The following is a 17,501-nucleotide window of genomic DNA, read 5'->3' on the forward strand; positions in this document are numbered from 1 at the left end:
GCCCCACTGCACAGTGCCGTATATAAATCATCCTCAGTTAATGCAGAAAAGCAAAACAATCCAAAAACCACCAGGCCATCACTTGACGAGAGAACCTGCATAATCCTATCAAACCCAGGGTAAAGAGTTTCCATAAATTCAGGTTGTCGCAGCACTTTGCCTGTCTCTGTAGAGGCTGAAATACATTCTTCCCTTTACAGAGTCATTTACATTCTCAGCTGTCACTGTGATTAATGTGGTACTAATTTGAGAATAATTCCACACTGAAAAGACAAAGAGCGCAGCCGCTTCTTGTCAGCAGAGAAAATGTCTTCAGAGATGGATCACATTGTGGAGGGGGGAATCATTAACAGTATCTGACTGTCTGAAACATTGCTAAAAATACTAAGAGGAAAACCAAGTCTTCAGTGGGTGTTGCGTGTGTTTAATTGGTAGCTGACAAGTGCTAATTTAACTGGCAAAGGATTCATTTCCATTTAGTGCCTCAAGTAAGGTTGGCTGAAAGATTTAACACAGCAGGTGCATGGGCTTGTGTTTGTGTAATTCAGCCATTTAATTGGCACACCACGGTGTCCTTCTCAGCAATATGTTTTGCATTGTAACTACCGAGGCATGGATTCTTGCTTGGGATTTTCATAGTATGTCCATTTTAAAGCTGCACAAGGCAAGATTGTGAGAATCTGCCTGTAAAATCAGCAAAAACAGAAAGCAGGGACACTTGCTGGAGATTCACCTTTTACTCAAATTATATACACTTAAAGTGACTGTTCTGGAGGGAAATTCGTAGGCTGCATATATTTGAATGGCAGCATAGGAATTTTGTTGATTTAGCGTCGCGAGAACATGAGACGGTAGGAGGAGAAAACATTCAGTATTCATTTGTCAGGCTCAACTGTTACTATGAACATGGAGAACCTGCATCTGTTACAAACACACAATGCAAAAAGTACTCTAAGTACTAGTATTCTCCTAGCGTTGAGACATTGGGGCTGTTGTCACTGCATATTCACAGTGAAGTAACTAGAAAGATTTGCACCTTGACTGCCCTAAGTGGCAACAAGCGATAAATAGGGCTATGACGATAACTGCATCACGCAATATTGCAGTGACTTGACGCTACCGCGGTGATGACGTCATCACTGTTGTTTTTGCTGGTAAAAGTTACAGGACTGCATATGTCCTCTGATATGAAATCTAACACAGTTATCATTCTTTAGTTATCATCCAACTGTTTTCTATGTTCAAGGAATTCTGGAGAAAGAAAACTTTGCACAAAGAGGATGGACAGACCATTAAACATATGTACTTGATTTTTTTTGGGATCAGTTATTTCTAGGATTGAGTACTTGTGATATCTACAGATAACGTTCAATTGAATATATAATACACAGTAGAGAAGGACTCAGCCAGACATTTTCTCTGTTCGCAGTTGAGATGGACCATTGACTGTAAAGAAAGATGGACGACGAGTCTCAGCTTCATCCCACTGTACAAAAGTGAAGCCAAAATATACCGGATACTAGGGCTGTACAATTAATTGAATTTCGATTTTTTTGGCCATGTTCTGTTTTGCAAGAACACTCTTATTTTGTCTTGTGTTCTGAATGACACGTACATGCACACATCAGCATGCGCACATCCGCCCCTCCCGAAGCCAGTCAGGGAGGCAAGTCGTGTGCATATCATCTGCTGGAATTTAAAAACTCAGCGCGAGTAAAGATGGCAGCAGCGTTTGGTGAGCAAAAAAAGGCAAAACCAACTCCGTTGTCTGAGAACAGCTAACGTTAGCTAACCCTGCGGTCCCTCTGCCTGTAGTAGACGTTGTATTCCCCCGACACGCTGTATTCACTTACTGTTTAAAACTTTTTCCAGCTTAGTGGGGGTGCATAGGCATACTGCTCAAAAACAACATGAAAAACATAGTAATGTTCCCTCAGCATTTAGTTTTGTTGTTAAACTGTATGTAAATGAGCAGGGACGTTAAATTGGCCATTTCACGTAACGTTACTCTAAGGTACTGTCTATGTGCTGGATTTTTCCTAAGGTTAGCTAGCAAATAAGCCCACTGACGGCGACAGTATTGATATTTTGGCACAATGTTTTTCGTAATGACAGTAGTAGTGATCATAGTGAGTGAACATGTGATGTGAGATGCATATTGTGTTATGTCTGTGGAACTGTTCATTGGCTGTGTAACGTGATGTATGATACTGTAGCTGTAAAGCTGAAGCGACTCACAGTAGTAAAACAGATTTTATTCTGATCCAAAGACTCTTTCTGTGAGATAAAGGACACTAACAGATTATACCCTGGACACTATCCATTATATCCAAATGTTAATGAGTAGTCGTGTTAAATAATCGTGATTATTTTTTCCATAATCGAGCAGCCCTACTGGATACTGGCGCCGCCATCTTGTAATTTTGGAGCAAGAACCTGGACAGTAGTGATCGCGCAGAGTATCTAAGTCCCGCCCATACACCCGTTCGACCAATCGCGGGTCAATCACAGCTGTCAATTATGATGTTTTACCCGTTTTTATAGCATCAAATAACTAACAAAAACCAAACGTATCAGAAAAATTAGCACAACATCAAGGTGTTTTGGCTTCACTTATACAGTCTTTGCATCAACCCCTGAGGCAGTGTTTTACCATTGCACTTTACAATGCTGAATTAGCCTAGCAGCTAGTGGAGTTTCCCTCTGCTCATAGCTTAATCCCGACAAAACACCACGATTTGAATTTCAGCTTGCATGCATGTTTTTGTAGCCTCACATTGTTAAAACGGAGTTAATACTGGTAGAGAGAGCAACAAGTTTGTGGACTGCTGAGTTGCCCTCTCTCTCTGCTCAGCTGTCTCTGCTCCGCATCGGCTCTCGGTGAATCACTTTTTTTTTTAAATCTTTATTGACAATAGAGCTTTCGGTCTGTGAAATGGATCAAATGAGAGGAGACCTGGCCGTAAATGACAGCAAAACGGCAGTAAAGACTCTCACACTGAGCTGGAATTGAAACACTGCTGCAACGTATGTCTTTCTGTTTAATTAAAGGTGTTTATTCTGTTACTGTTTTGTTACACTGCATTAAGAAAAAATCCATACCACACAACACTAGAGAAAACACTATTTGTTATGCATGAGTTTTGAAGAACAGAACTACTCATTCTGATTGCTGAAGGCAATGTCAGATGAATAATGCGAAACATATATTCTGCTCCTGCCCTGTTGTGATCACTTGTTGGAAAAGTACACACCATCTTTTAACTTTAGAAGAGGTATTCAGAACCTCAATCCCTGTAAGATTTGATGTTCTCTATACCTATGTAATATCTCAAAAGTGATAAACTTTGATTACCCCTATGGCAATTCTGCTGTTGGCATGTAGTAAAAAGAATAACATAACCTGTATATGGCTCAAACCTGAGGCTCCCTTGACTGATGACCGGAAATGGAGAGTTCATCAAATATATGGAGAAATTGACCTGCTCCCTAAATGAAATATCTGGTCAAGTGGGTTTGAATTCATTAGACCCATGAAGACAAGACTTTGCGTACCATTCCTCTCAATAGTTCTGTTTGGTAACTAGAATGGATGCATAAGATATATGGCAAACGGGAGGAAATTTGATTCGGTTTCTTCTTGTTTGTTTTGTCTTTGAAATGTCAGTCGTGACTTCTTATTTAGGTCAACAATTAAGAGTTTCAGTTTTTCTTTGTTTTTTTTTTAAGTTTTTTTCGTTGGGATGTAATGAAAACTGTCCTGTGAAGTTGGATGTTTTTCTTCTTACCTTTCCAGATGTCTGTGTTTGCAATTCCAAAAGACATCGTTACCTCTCGCTGCCGTTTGGGCGTTTTTTAAATGTACAGCTTTTAACACTGCAGCTCAACCTCTTTGCATGGCAGACACTGTTCATCAGTCAGAGATTTGCTCCAAACTGAATGCTTGTATTCCCTGCTTTGTCCTGGGATTTGTAGTAGCCAGTCACTGCTTTATTTACACTGTGAATTTTCAAGGCGTTTCCTGTGTGTATCGATGCATTCATAATAAAGAGTGATAGAGGCCAGTATCTCTGGAGGTTGCAGGTTTATGTTGTGCTGTTTCCTCAAAAGCTTCGCAAAGGTGCTTCAAGCAGCATGCAGATAGATTTGAAACTTAGGGAACTTGTCTCTCTATCTGAGTTCAAAGGTGTGTGAGATAAACCCGCCGGGTAATGCTGGTGCTTTGAACAGGTTGTTGTCTGCGTAGATTGTCCACCTCTTCTTGCTCTGCTCCCTATCTCGGTTATAGTTGCACTACAGGGAAATGTGGTTAATAATACCATTTGCCTTGTCTGTTTTAATGAAAATGTGAGGTGACACAATGCAGTAGTGCATACACATTTGTACAGTGAAGTAATCATGAGACACATTAACGATCCTTGTTGGGACTCTCTCTGTACTTTTTTACTTTATTGGGAAGCTAGGACAACAATAAATAAGGACAAGTAAAACCTACACACACACATATATATAAAATGTATTAATATAATATAAACGGTTTATTACCTGGACTCGGCTGTGAAGCCTCTGCCATTACCAAAGCTGCTCTTTGTCCGCGGAAATCTGTCCAGGCGTCGATGTTAAAGAAAACAGAAGAAAAGATATGTTTAACTTTCATACTTGAAGTACTTATGAAGATCTTGTAGTAACCAAAACTCTATTTCCAGATGTTCAGGATGGATGGATGGATGGATGGATGGATGGATGGATGGATGGATGGATGGATGGATGGATAGATATCCCGTTTTGAGGTCCTGACAAGTCCCTGAATCAATAGCCCCAGGCTCCAGGCAGGTGTGGTGTGGACAGTTTAAATAATTAAGTACATGGAGAGAGGCAGAACTGAAGTCTACGGGTCGTCATAACACGGTGAAGGATATGGGCCTCGTGTTACAACGTTAAAAGCAGGTAATTGGAGTGACTAATTGGCCAGTTTGGGTGCTCAAAGTGGCCTGAAAGTGCTAAGGAGACATGGCAGCCCATTGATCCCAGCCCCCCCGGGGGTCCAAGCACCGACTGCAAACATTAGCTGTTTTTAGGTAAAGGCCTGGGCAGACGACTGTTAAAGAAGCCACAGCCGGTTGACTTTGAGGAGTTGGAAGTGTTGCGAGGTCAGATTCAACAGGTTTCAATATGTTGTCGTGGAAGTGTTTTGTTTCTTAAACTTACCTTGGTAGTTTTGATCTTGTTCCCTGTCGCACAGCTCCAGCCCTTCAGATCAGGAAGAACTTTGCATTCCTCCCCGTCAAGGCACGGATGCATCTGACACCACCACTTCTGCTCCACTATGGAGGCTGCAGGTTAAGAGATGTCAGAAAGCAAATAGTCAGACATGGCTTTGGTCACGTTGTCTGTAGGCCTTCACACCAAAAAACATTTGACAACTTGTTTTTTTTAAATGATAAAAACGAATGGATAGATAATTATTGTTTTAATGCCAAATCTGCGTGCATCTGCCAAATCACACATTATATTATCCTGATTGGTCAAACTGTATCCTCCAACGCCCAGAACGCATTCAAGTCCTATTACTTTGGATTAATTTTTCCCTACTAATGTTATCCTATATTTACTGTATATTAATGATGATGCTTTTTAGTCAGTGTTGCCGGGCTGGCCGGCATGTTTTCTTATGTTTGCCCTCTAGCTCTTTTGTTGCCACTATCATTAAAAATACTCAAACCAAATTAAAATCAAGTGGTAAAATTAAAATGCATCATGCTCAACTCTAAACGTTGGCACAATTTTGATTTATATGGTCTTTTTTTAATTTAAGGACCTAATCGGTGTAAATATTTCAAGCTCCCATCCATAACGTTACAAGCCTGAAACAAAGCATCTCCTTAAATACCAATCAAATCATCCCAAACAAGTCTGGTAAAGGATGTAGGATGCCCATTTTGACTGGCAACACTCGCTAAATCTATCTATTTTGAGTATTTCAACGCACTTGTTGTACATATCTGCGTGGTGGAGATTGGAACTGGAAAAAGATGAGACTCCAGCTGTCTGAGGGGGAAACCTGCTGCTGCAGTGAGTTGTCTCAATAAAAAGAGCGCATTAAGCTTCTGCTACTCCATTGTACAAGACATCATTTAAATTTGGCGTATTACAGAAGTCATTATCTATTTTCCACATCCCCCTCCACCAGCATTCACCAGCACCAAGTGTTCTTTCCTAATGAAGAGCACTGTTATTATAATCCACACATAATACAGAAGCCTCACTAGAGTATATTGCACAGAATGGACGCTTTATGACATGAGGGAATCAATTTGGACCACACGGCCATGGTTATAGCAGCGCAGTGGTGTAAAACGTGCATCAGGTCAACTGCAAGCAGATGGTGGTTGTGTAACAGCAGCTATTAAAAAGCCACAAAGGTTTCTCATGAAATGAAATGGGAGTATTGATAACCAAACATACATCAAATGCATGGGATACGTTTCACTTCACAGTTAATGGTGCTTTAAAAACCGCTAAGACTGAAAACATCTGGGAGCAAAAAATAGATTTATACTTTTTATTCATTTTATTGTCTCTGTTGTAGTTGTTAGAAATACCTCTAAATATTTGCTTTAACCTTGAGCTCATATTAATTACTGATCAGTTTGTGTTTTTTGCATATTTCATTAAAAGTAAAGGGCTGAGCTGCATGGCCACACATACTGTGACTCATCTGTCATCAAAACAAAACAGTTGAAAAATCAAAGCGTTTGTTTTAATCAGAAGTTAACATGTTGTAATTGCAATCATGTGCCAGCATTAGAGATGAGAGAGTGAGTCTTGTGGCTGAGTGGCTTTGGAGTGTGGCCAAAGCATAGTTGTGGCAAGAGTGTGACATTAGCTGACTCAAACAGTAAAGCAGATGGGGAGTTGTAGTTTTGCTGTGAAGTGCAAAATCAGAAACCAAACCTGGTAGCTGTGTCTGACTGTCAACATGTGATCGTACAAAGGTTTTCCAGGGTTGTGGAAAGATTTTACACAGCTATTAATTCTCAGGGTAACTCTCCCATCCATTTTTAAGCCTGCTGTACTTTACTTACTACTGTACCTTATACAGACTGGTAATGTTTAAGTAATCTACAGTAGATTGGGTTAAAGTTCAATTCCCACTACAATGTGTACATCAACCAATGTGTCCCTGAGCAAGACACTTAGCCCGTAGTTGCTCCAGAGACGTGAATCCTCTGACATATATAGCAATTGTAATGGATAAAAGACATGTAATGTATGTGTACAGTAGATATGGGAAAATCTCAAGGGATAGCTGCAAGGCCATGGTCACATGACAGGTGGGACCAGTTGTCAGGCAACCAGTGACTCAAGGCAGTTATTGGTCCCAGCCATAGGCAGTATATGAAGATGGACGACGTCTCTGCGTTCTCCATCTGTACAAAATGAAGCCAAATCACCACAGACACGGGCGCTGCCATCTTGTAATTTTGGAGCCAGAGTCTGCGCAGTCAGGGGCTGCGGTTGAAAAGTAAAAAAAAAAAATAGACCAATGTCCTTTACTAACCACTCTTCCTTAAACCCGGTGGTGAACTGAGTAACAAACAAAGCAGTTACGCTGCTGACTGCTGTCCTCGTACGTAAATGCGCACAGCAGAGCTGCAACGGTCTTTTCCGTTTACAGTTTAGAGAATATTGTCCTCATGAATGATGTATTTCTGTAGCCAACTCGCAACCATCTAACCCTTATAATATATATGTACAGTAGATTCGCAGGCCTTACACGTTCTGCTTATCTTGCATTCATTTAACAATTATTTTCATCATTTTTAATCGGGATTTATGTGGATAAATATGAGTGGACAGGAGGGTAAGCGCGAGCAACCAATAATGATAATAAGCTTTATTTGCAGAACACCTATACAATAAACAGCCTACAGCTCAGTGCTTTATAATAACAAAATGACATGCACCGAGTGCTTCACATGAACAGACATAATTAATGCAGAATAAGATGGGAAATAAAATAGAGATTAAGTAATATTTCCACCAGGTTGTCCACATTTATAGAACCGGCATGAAACGACACGGTGGAACCCACCGGCCCAGACCCATGCCAGTAACATCCGCCGTTGCATAAATATGCAGCCGAGTGTAAGGGCTGTCGGATTCTCTTGTCACCACGGTTGTCTTTTCCTAATTCCCTTTGAATTCTCCTTCACATCCATCCTTGACCTCATGACGTCTACCATCGGGGTTAAGGAAAAGTGGTTAGTAAAGGACATAAGAGGTCATTTTTTTGACTTTTCGACCGCAGCCAGGCTGCAGCATAGAAGTACTGCCCATATACCACCCGACCAATCGCGAGTTAATCAGAGCTGTCAATCATTACACCCCGTTTTTATAACATTAAATAACTAATAAAAAGCAAACTTATTAGAAAAATAACCCTAACCATACATCAGTGGGATCAGAACTAACTATTTGACAGAACCCATCTTTGGGAAAAATGTATGTGACGTGTACTTCCGACTTTTTATTTTGGCCCATGTCCCATCCACTAACATGGAGGGGGTGGGATTTAGACGTATACTGCAGCCAGCCACCAGGGGGCGATCCAGATGTTTTGACTTCACTTTTGGGGAGCTGTCAATTTATCCATCTTTATACTGTATACATGTGGTCCCAGCCAATAATTAGTCTGACACAGTCATTTTTACACTTCAGTTTTTCTTCAAACTAAACAAAGGAGATGCAATGTGCTAATTATTGAGTTTAAAGATGCTGGTAGGTGGATTTTTTTTCCTTTGGACAAAGCCAGGCTATTGGTTTCCCCCTACTTCCAGTCTTTATGCTAAGCTAACCATCTGCTTGTAGTAGCTTTATATTTACCGTACAGACATGAGTGTTGTCAATCTTCTCATCTAACTCTTGGCCGTCGAACAGTCTGGCGATTTCAGTTATTCGATTCTGTTCGGTGTGTTCCATGCCGTCGTCCTTCCGTCCGAGGGCCAATCGGCCTTCATTTTGACCGATTTGACATGTATAATGGCCGGGGCGGGCACTGCCTGCAGTTGGACTCAAATGACCCATCTGATTGGTGGAGTGCTAACCCGGAAACGGGGACCGGAATGAGCGTGACTAGAGTCTCTCAAAATCTGACGAAAATCTTTTAAACTGACCTTTGTCGATCTGAAATGAATACCGATTCATCAACTGCATGGCCTATTTCTTGCTTAAAATGTTTTCAGAAACAAGTTTCGGTGAAATGTAAATGGACTGTTTTTAAATAGCTTTTTTTTTTTTTTTTTTTTTACTCAAGCACTTTAACATAGTACAGGAACCATTCACGCACGCTGTGGCTGTAAACACTCCCACACATTTACACTCCGATGCACAGCATCGGGGGCAACTCTGGGTTCAGTGTCTTGCCCAAGGACACTTCAGCATGGGACTGCAGGGCCAGGGATCGAACCACCAACCTTCCGATTGGCAGGCGACCGCTCTACCACTGAGCCCCTATAACTATTTTAGTACAATATGAGATCGTATTCTGAACAAGCCGCCATGATAGTCTGTCTTTGAATTTCCGGAGAAACCAGACCCCCGTGACGCGTTCGTCCAATCTGCTTTTTTGACCGGACTGATCAGTCCAACTGCCTTTTCTGCCGAGGGTCGGCCGTCTAGTCGGTTTGTCTGGGCCTTAACTGTCCAAACTATTCCTTTAAGAATCCCTGTTGATATAATACTTTCCAGTTTCTGCATTTCATTTATTTTCATTTTTAGTGTCCCCATAGTAATGTCATTCATCTAGTACATCAGGTTGAAATGAATCCATCCACTGGATTTTACCTGTCCTACTACTACAGTACATTCCAGGGTTAAATGTTGATCTGACATTGAGTGAAAACCTGTGCCATGTGTTACACCCAGTTAGTGATTCTTATAAGTTAGAAAGCACTGCCCCCTCTATAGGAAATCAATGGCTCAGCCAATGCACATCAGTTTTCCCATTTGTGATATAGTCATTTTTATGATTTTAAATTTGCTTTTTAAGTTTTCTTTACTTGTAGGACAATGCTTTTTTTGAAGTCCTCATGCGATCAAGACACTTTGTTTTAGAAACTTAATTCAGTAGTGTGCAGGTACTTTCTGTGGCTACTTATTTGAATTATGCATTGAAATCTATTCAGGTTTTCTCAGATGTCTGATGTTCTGTCTTCATATAAAGAGGAGATTCATATAAAGAGGAGCTAAAGGTAATCCCCGGTTGTAGAAGAAAGAATAATTAAAAGGTTAAGTGCGGAACATTTTTTTCTGAGATCACCGTGGAGCTTTAAACTGAGGCCAGTGGCTCACCGCTCTAATTTGCAGAAAATGTCAATACTAAAATGTCAAGGAATAGGTCAAACACAATTGGGTCCAGAGTTTAGCCAGAAACCTGCGCTTTTCAGACCAAAGTGAAGCAGCCACTTGAGCTGAGTCGGGGGTCTGACACATTAGCATGCTAAGAGACCCTGTGGGCCATTGACTTTACAGTCAGGCAGTGGGCAGCTTCACCTTCATTCATAGGTGATTAAAAAGAAAAGCCCTTAGGAGCCTCTTAGTAAGGCTGCCGGATTCAGCAGACAGTATTGACTGGGTGCATACAGTCAAATATAATCACATGGTTACGTCAGTCACAGAATCAGACAGGATAACCAAAAATGGAAGTACTTGCACTGCTGCTTTTATCACTGCTGGAGTATTTTATAGGCTACCAACATAGTACTACTTGCTGCTGCTCATATTCTCATATTCATACAGTACTATTCCATTAGTACTGTACACAGGGCTTAAAGTATTCCAGCATCGTGCCGGATCTCTGGCGTGCGGCCGTGAGGAGAGAAAACAACAAAAACTTGCATGCGGTTTAATATTTTCGAGTCAATTGATTTCACATACCAATCATATGAGAGGAACGCAGCTCTAACTAACGCAGGGCTTAAAGTACTGGGCCAGGTGCTGGATTTCTGGCGTATGACTATTTTAGAAAAATAAATAAATAAAAAAGTCCACATGGGATTTGTTTTTGATGCGCTGGGTTTAACCAATCATCGAACTTCCACCTACCAATGAAACAAGTTAGCCAATCAGATGCAAACTAGGGTGGGTCTTTGCCAAGTGCGGTGTGGTCTCTGTGGTAACGCAGCTAAAAAAAATGGAGGCGAAGTTTATCAAACTTGGAGCATGTAGATACAGCTTTAGTTGAGAAAGTAGTTAAAAACAAATGGGCATGAATAGAGGACAAGAGGAAAAGGGTGGAGATGGGAAGCTGTGTAGCACTTGGTGCCTCAAATTGAGGGAGCCGGGTGCTTGATTCTGCAGCGCATGTTGAAGGAAGATACTGTAAGAAAGTCCTTGCTAGTCATTAGATGCTAGTCACAAAGCTTTGCTCAGATTTCAGGGCATTTTAAGCTGCACAGAGGAAACCTGGACTAAAAGTAAAGTTATAGAAATGTTTTGGATCAATTGTTTTGAGACAATAACCCTATATAACCCACTTGAACCTCTGTTAGGATTTACTTGGGGTTTATAATAGCATCATCATTTATGTAGTTTTGCATTAAATGTCCCATGAAATGGAACTACAGTACCCGTGAGCATGATCTTGTGTCGGGGATACACAAATGTTTTGCACTGGGTCATATTACTGGAATGCGTATACACCTAGGTTCTCTGGCTAAAAGCATGTGAATGTAGTTCATCTGGACTGTGCAGACTGTAGTGTATGCAAGTTCTTGTTCTTTTGTACCACCTTTAATTGCACCTAGCTGAGCCTTTAAGCCAGGTGAGCAGTGAACACTTTAATCCTTGTGACATTTTGAAGACCAAACAATTAATTGAGAAAATAATCAACGGATTCATTAGAAATCCACACCATATGAAGGTTTTAAATTGAAAGGGCTTAATTATCATATGCCGTTGTCACCAATCCCTTCCTCATATTGCATGTAAAGGTGTGTGTGTGTGTGTGTGTGTGTGTGTGTGTGTGTGTGTGTGTGTGTGGGGTGCGGTAATAAAAATCACTTTCCTTATTAGTATTTGTTCAAGCGTAATTGAACAATGTATGTAAATACCTAATGTTCCCATGCTGATCTGCTAAAACAACAAACTGTGACGTTTTATAAATGATCTCAGTCCGGCTACTTTTCTCTGTGTTGCTCCCTGACAACATCTCCAGAGAAGAAATTACACTTAAGTGAGTTAGTTTGTGCCAAAAGACTTATCGATGATCTCAGCAAAACTAATCCTCAAGATTTGTGGAATGGAGCATCAGCAGAAAAAGAACAGAAAAAGAAGATAGCCCATGAAATATTCAGCCAGAGCTTACCATCTACACATGACGGGGCGGCCCTGGTGGTGCCGGCCACTTGCCCGGGAAAGCAGGAGCACTTCACAGTTTGCGACCGCTCCTCGATTTTGTTCTTGTTGCAGCAGCGATGCAACGCCACCACCTCGCAGGTGCCTGTTCGGACATGATGCGCTGCTGGAGAAACGGCAGGAAAGATGAAATAATCAGCAAGGATTCAGTCCAGCGGCGGTGCAATAGTTAGGTCTACACACTGCTGGCCTTGGATTGAGTCCCATAAGAATATCTCTCTTGGGTCTCTATTGTCTGCTCTGCATCTGCCTAATCAGTCTCAATAATGAAAGAATTACCAGGGCGAGCAGACTACCAATTTTCTTAAAAGGGGCCTTTTATTACAGAGGGTTCAATTTTCCTCTCTTTATGTGCTTTATTCTTTTAAAAGTACCTTTTTTTTTTTTTTTTTTTTTTTTTTTTTTATTGCGTGGCTTAACGTTTTTGAGGGTGAATGCTAGTTTTTGTTCATACACCACCACTGTGTAGCCCTCTCTGTTAAAAATGTGTACTCTCTGAGTGCAGGCCAAGGTCGCCCTGATGACATCAGGGTTATTTTTTCACTTGACAAAGCTCTTCAAGAGACATTATACAACTGTTTTCACGGACTGAGTGGCACTCACCATGCCTGGTAGACTGAGTGTAAGATCAGTGGAGTGACCCTATAAAAGTGTTTAGTGTTTCACTCAGAATCTTCCTTTTATCTGTATTTAAACCTCTCAAAAAGTATACCTCTGAAAACACTGGAACCTAAATTTCCCCATAATGCAACTCCATAGCATCATTCATTATACCACCCCTAACTGGTAAATGCCCACGTTTTTAAAACCCCACACTCAGTTTTTGATAACTCGCAATCATGCCCTCATAAAAACGTTGCTCCGTAGTGCTACTGTACACACGCTGATCGCCATCGCCAATTGATGGGGGGGGGGCGAACACCCAACAAACAAAGCAATGGGCCAGCAAAAGCATGGAAGAACATTCATAAATGTTTGAGGAAGAAAATGCACCAAATACATTTTTGGTAAGAAACACTGAATGGAAATATGACTTGTTTTTGCATGTTTACCACTGTGTTGCATCACTTTTTCTTTTAACAGCACTCAATAAGCGTTTGGGACACTAATTAATTGTTGAAGCTTTGTAGGTGGAATTCTTTCCCATTCCTGCTTGATGTACTTCAATTGCTCAACAGTCCAGGGTCTCAGTTGTCGTATTTTGCGCTTCACAATGCGCCCTACATTTTCAATGGGAGACAGGTCTGGACTGCAGGCAGGCCAGTCTAGTACCTGCACTTTTTTTACTACGAAGCCACACTGTTGTAACATGTGCAGAATGTTGCTTAGCATAAGCCTGGACGTCCCTGAAAAAGACGTCGCTTGGTTGGCCACATATGTTGCTCCAAAACCTGTATGTACCTTTCAGCATTAATGGTGCCTTCACAGATGTGCAAGTTACCCATGCCATGGTCTCTAACACACCCCCATACCATCACAAATGCTGGCTTTTGAACTTTGCGCTGATAACAATCTAGATGGTCCTTTTCCTCTTTGGCCTGGAGGACATGACGTCCACGATTTCCAAAAACTATTTAAAATGTGGACTCGTCGGACCACAGAAGTCCATCTCAGATGAGCTCTGGCCCAGAGAAGCCGGCGGTGTTTCTGGGTGTTGGTGATATATGGCTTTGGCTTTGCATGGTGGAGTTTTAACTTGGACTTGTAGATGTAGCGATGAACTGTGTAAAATGCCAATGGTTTTCTGAAGTGTTCCTGAGCCCACGTGGTAATATCCTTAATGTTAATGATGTCGGTTTTTAATGCAGTGCCGCCTGAGGGATCGAAGGTCACGGGCATTCAATGTTGGTTTTCGGCCTTGCCACTTACGTGTATCAGTTTGAACATTAAATATCTTGTCTTTGTAGTGTATTCAATTGAATATACTGTAGGTTGGAAAGGATTTGCAAATCATTGTATTCTGTTTTTATTTACATTTTACATAACGTCCCAACTTCATTGGAATTGGGGTTTGTAGTACTAGCAGCAGCTTTAAGCAGTGTAGTGGAGGTAACCGTTCAGGATCTGGCATTGCAAACATCATAAGGAACAGTATTTTCATGCTGATCAGTGTATTTGATGGAAAAAATACCTTTTTAAATAAATAATATCTGAAGTATGGGATGGTAATGATTGGAACTGATAACGTTTCAGATTTCCCACAACAGGCAGCAGCCTTAAAAAAAAAAATTCAGATATGTGATGGGGAAAGTGCAGCGCTGCAGTATTTGGAGCCAATTTCCAGATCACGCTCCATTGTCTGAATTATTTAGAGCCTGAGCTGCTCCATTCTCTTTTAATTGCATGTGACATTTTCTTGAGGTGTCCTTCTGCTGAGAGACTCGCTGCTGCAGTAAACAGTAAATCTGAAATGACTGCGTGGAACTGGTCCTAACTGTCTCTACTGTTGTGGCTCAACCAAACCCAGTTAATTCCGTTTTCACTTCAGCGTGTTATGTCGGTGGACAGCAGTACATTTCAGCTGCTCTAACAAGCAACTACTGAGACTAACAGTGATGGAGTCAGCTGCTCTGCTGAGACAGAATGATATTAAATCTGACAAATCAGTTGTGCAACTGTTGAACAACACTGTACCTCAGAGATTTACCGGTTACCTTTTTTGTTTAGAACTCTGAAAAACACTGCTTTCAGTGGGAATCTTGTACTGTATTCCACTACACTGTTTGGCTTACCGACGGTCTGTGATTGCATAGCATCAAACATTTCACTGATGGCTGCTGCTGGAATACACAAGTGAACAGCAGGTAGAAAATGATAGAATCCATTTTTTTAAAAAGCAAAAAGACAGAGAGACAGGAAAGGATAGTTGTGCTTTTATTATGCACTCTACTTTTGATAGCATGTCTGCTCTAACAACTAACACCCCCACCCCCACCCAGTTCTACTTGGATTCCTACTCGGCTCCCCCTGCCAGCAGATACAGAGAAAAGCATTTCACTCGGGAATCGGTCTGTCCTGCAAACCGGCTTTAAACCTGTTGCGCTGCCGCTGAGACGGAGAGACAGAGAGACGGAGAGGATCCCTCTGGCCCTGGACATGCTGCTGCTGCTGCTGCTGCCTTTGGGTTTTGTGGATTGTTGTCACAGTTTCAAAAGACAAGCATGATTCCATGAAATTACAAAACAGAATTCATGTTGCATATTGTTCCCGTCTCCACGTTTCCTGTCAGGATCTCTAATGCCGCTATCCCGAAAAGTCAAAATGCCAAAAATAAATAAAAGTATCCATGCATGAAAAATTAGAGAAATGTTTTGGGAGAAGGACATAATATTTACTTACTAGAAATTGTGTGGGACATTTATTGTACTTTTAACTCAACTGAGCCTATGTAATTGTGCGACTTGTGACTACAGGTTTTGGCATACACTTTTTCACATGCCCTGGACTATGACCAAAGTTAGTTTTAATTCTCTAAACTAAACGATAACCTTTTTGTTTTTTATTATTTTAGTTGCCTTAACTGAGCCGCTTTCTGAAACTAACAAATGCTTGTTTCATATTTCTTCAGCTGTAAATCAACAGTCACATAATTCTTATCCATCTCACATAACCTACACGTCACAATTTGTGCTCATTTCACAAATGTCTTTGAAATGGTTTTGCTTTTGTCCGACAGATTCTTTTAGTCATGCGTTCAATGTGGCTCTGTGGATGGCGACCTTCTATTTGAAGGCAATCTGGGTCAGTCGGTCCACCACTTTGGTTCAGACCGAAATTTCTTAACTCTCACATGGATTGCCATTTGGCTACATTTTGTAAAGCCATTAATGGTTCCCAGATAATGGATCATTCTGACTTTTCCTTTAGTGACACATTTGTGGTTTTGAGTGAAATGTCTCAGGCATTTGATGGATTACCATAACATTTGCTCCACACATAAACACACTTAGTCCATCCCCTGACTTGTCATCATCATCAGGTCGAAATTTCAATTGGCCCACACTTTGGTTTAAAAAACTAAGAGGGCGAACATGATACACGTTATATCTGCTGAACATCAAAGCACTTCATTATCCAAACCAAACGCACAAAGTCAAACAACTAATCCTCTACTTCCAATTAAGTTTCCTTCACACAATTCTTGTCTCTATTTCTGCTCATTTTTTTCAGTCTTCTGGGATTGTGTTTTGCTTTTGTCTGAAAAAAAATATTTTTGTCTTTTATCTACTGTTGACTTATTTCCCTCTTAAGCAGCTCTAAACTGCAAATCGGTGCCTCCTGAGAAGCCATTTTGATGTATTATAAAGGTTTGAATAATTTGTTCTTCAGCCAGAAAAAATAAAAAAGGGGGTAGCAGTTCAAGAGAAGTGGTTCAGGGAATTTTTTTTCAATTGCAATTTTGACACTACTGGAGTGACTGTTGTGTTGTTTTGGGGAATAATGGCACAAAGTATAATGAGGGGTGAAGATACTACGTATCATCTTTCAAACTTTCTGACACTGTCACCATCCTTTTTAATTGATATTCTAAAATAGGCTCGTGGGGGGAGAGAATATAAATCCACATCCAGTAACAGACATTTTCAGAATAAATATTTAACAAGGAAACAAAAATGTGCATCATGGACGTATGAAAATCAGACCTGACCCTACCGGATGACTTGCTACAGTTTTGTTTTCACGTGATTGTACAGTTTAAGAGTAAAAAGGGAATTTGCATTTCAAGAGAATTGCCAGTTCCAAACAAAAGCCCTCAGGCTTGTTACATTGCTTTGCAGGTAAAGGAAACAAAATTATGTGAAGTAAAGAGGCACAAAAGAAAAAGAAAAATGTCTCTTAATTATTGTTTCAATGTGTGCAAAGCCCATTGTTTTCAGTGCTATTTGCTCATGTGCTTTTGTATCCCACAAACCGAGAGACACTAGTCCTTTGCTGATGCAAGCATTGAAGACATGAGTATAAAAATAGCGTAATTGTCTACATTCTAGCTCAAACCTGCTGGAGACCGATGTATACTAAATATCTTGCAGCTGCAACTCAACTTATCCTTCTGTAAAACGTTCCACTGAGTTAGAAGGGCTGAT

At 40.8% G+C, this 17,501-nt stretch overlaps 1 protein-coding gene and 1 long non-coding RNA gene across 9 annotated transcripts in view; one reads left to right on the forward strand and one right to left on the reverse strand.

Annotated features, from left to right (window-relative positions):
• LOC114549897 (uncharacterized) overlaps positions 1-17,501 on the forward strand; it is a 116,330-nt gene that overhangs the window by 33,715 nt on the left and 65,114 nt on the right. The gene's annotated exons all lie outside the window — the stretch shown is intronic.
• LOC114549896 (protein FAM19A2) overlaps positions 1-17,501 on the reverse strand; it is a 70,492-nt gene that overhangs the window by 1,556 nt on the left and 51,435 nt on the right. The window contains exons 3-5 of one of the 2 annotated variants that reach the window (XM_028570210.1): positions 12,368-12,520; positions 5,209-5,333; positions 4,546-4,602 (exon numbers count right to left, since the gene is read on the reverse strand). In XM_028570210.1, the coding sequence (XP_028426011.1) occupies positions 4,573-4,602; positions 5,209-5,333; positions 12,368-12,520 (308 nt within the window). In that variant the 3' untranslated portion in view covers positions 4,546-4,572. Of the gene's footprint in view, positions 1-4,545; positions 4,603-5,208; positions 5,334-12,367; positions 12,524-17,501 lie in introns of both variants that reach the window. The other variant, XM_028570209.1, reaches the window with a different exon arrangement.

The sequence above is a fragment of the Perca flavescens genome, chromosome 23 (genome assembly GCF_004354835.1).
Source record: "Perca flavescens isolate YP-PL-M2 chromosome 23, PFLA_1.0, whole genome shotgun sequence".
NCBI lineage: Eukaryota > Metazoa > Chordata > Actinopteri > Perciformes > Percidae > Perca > Perca flavescens.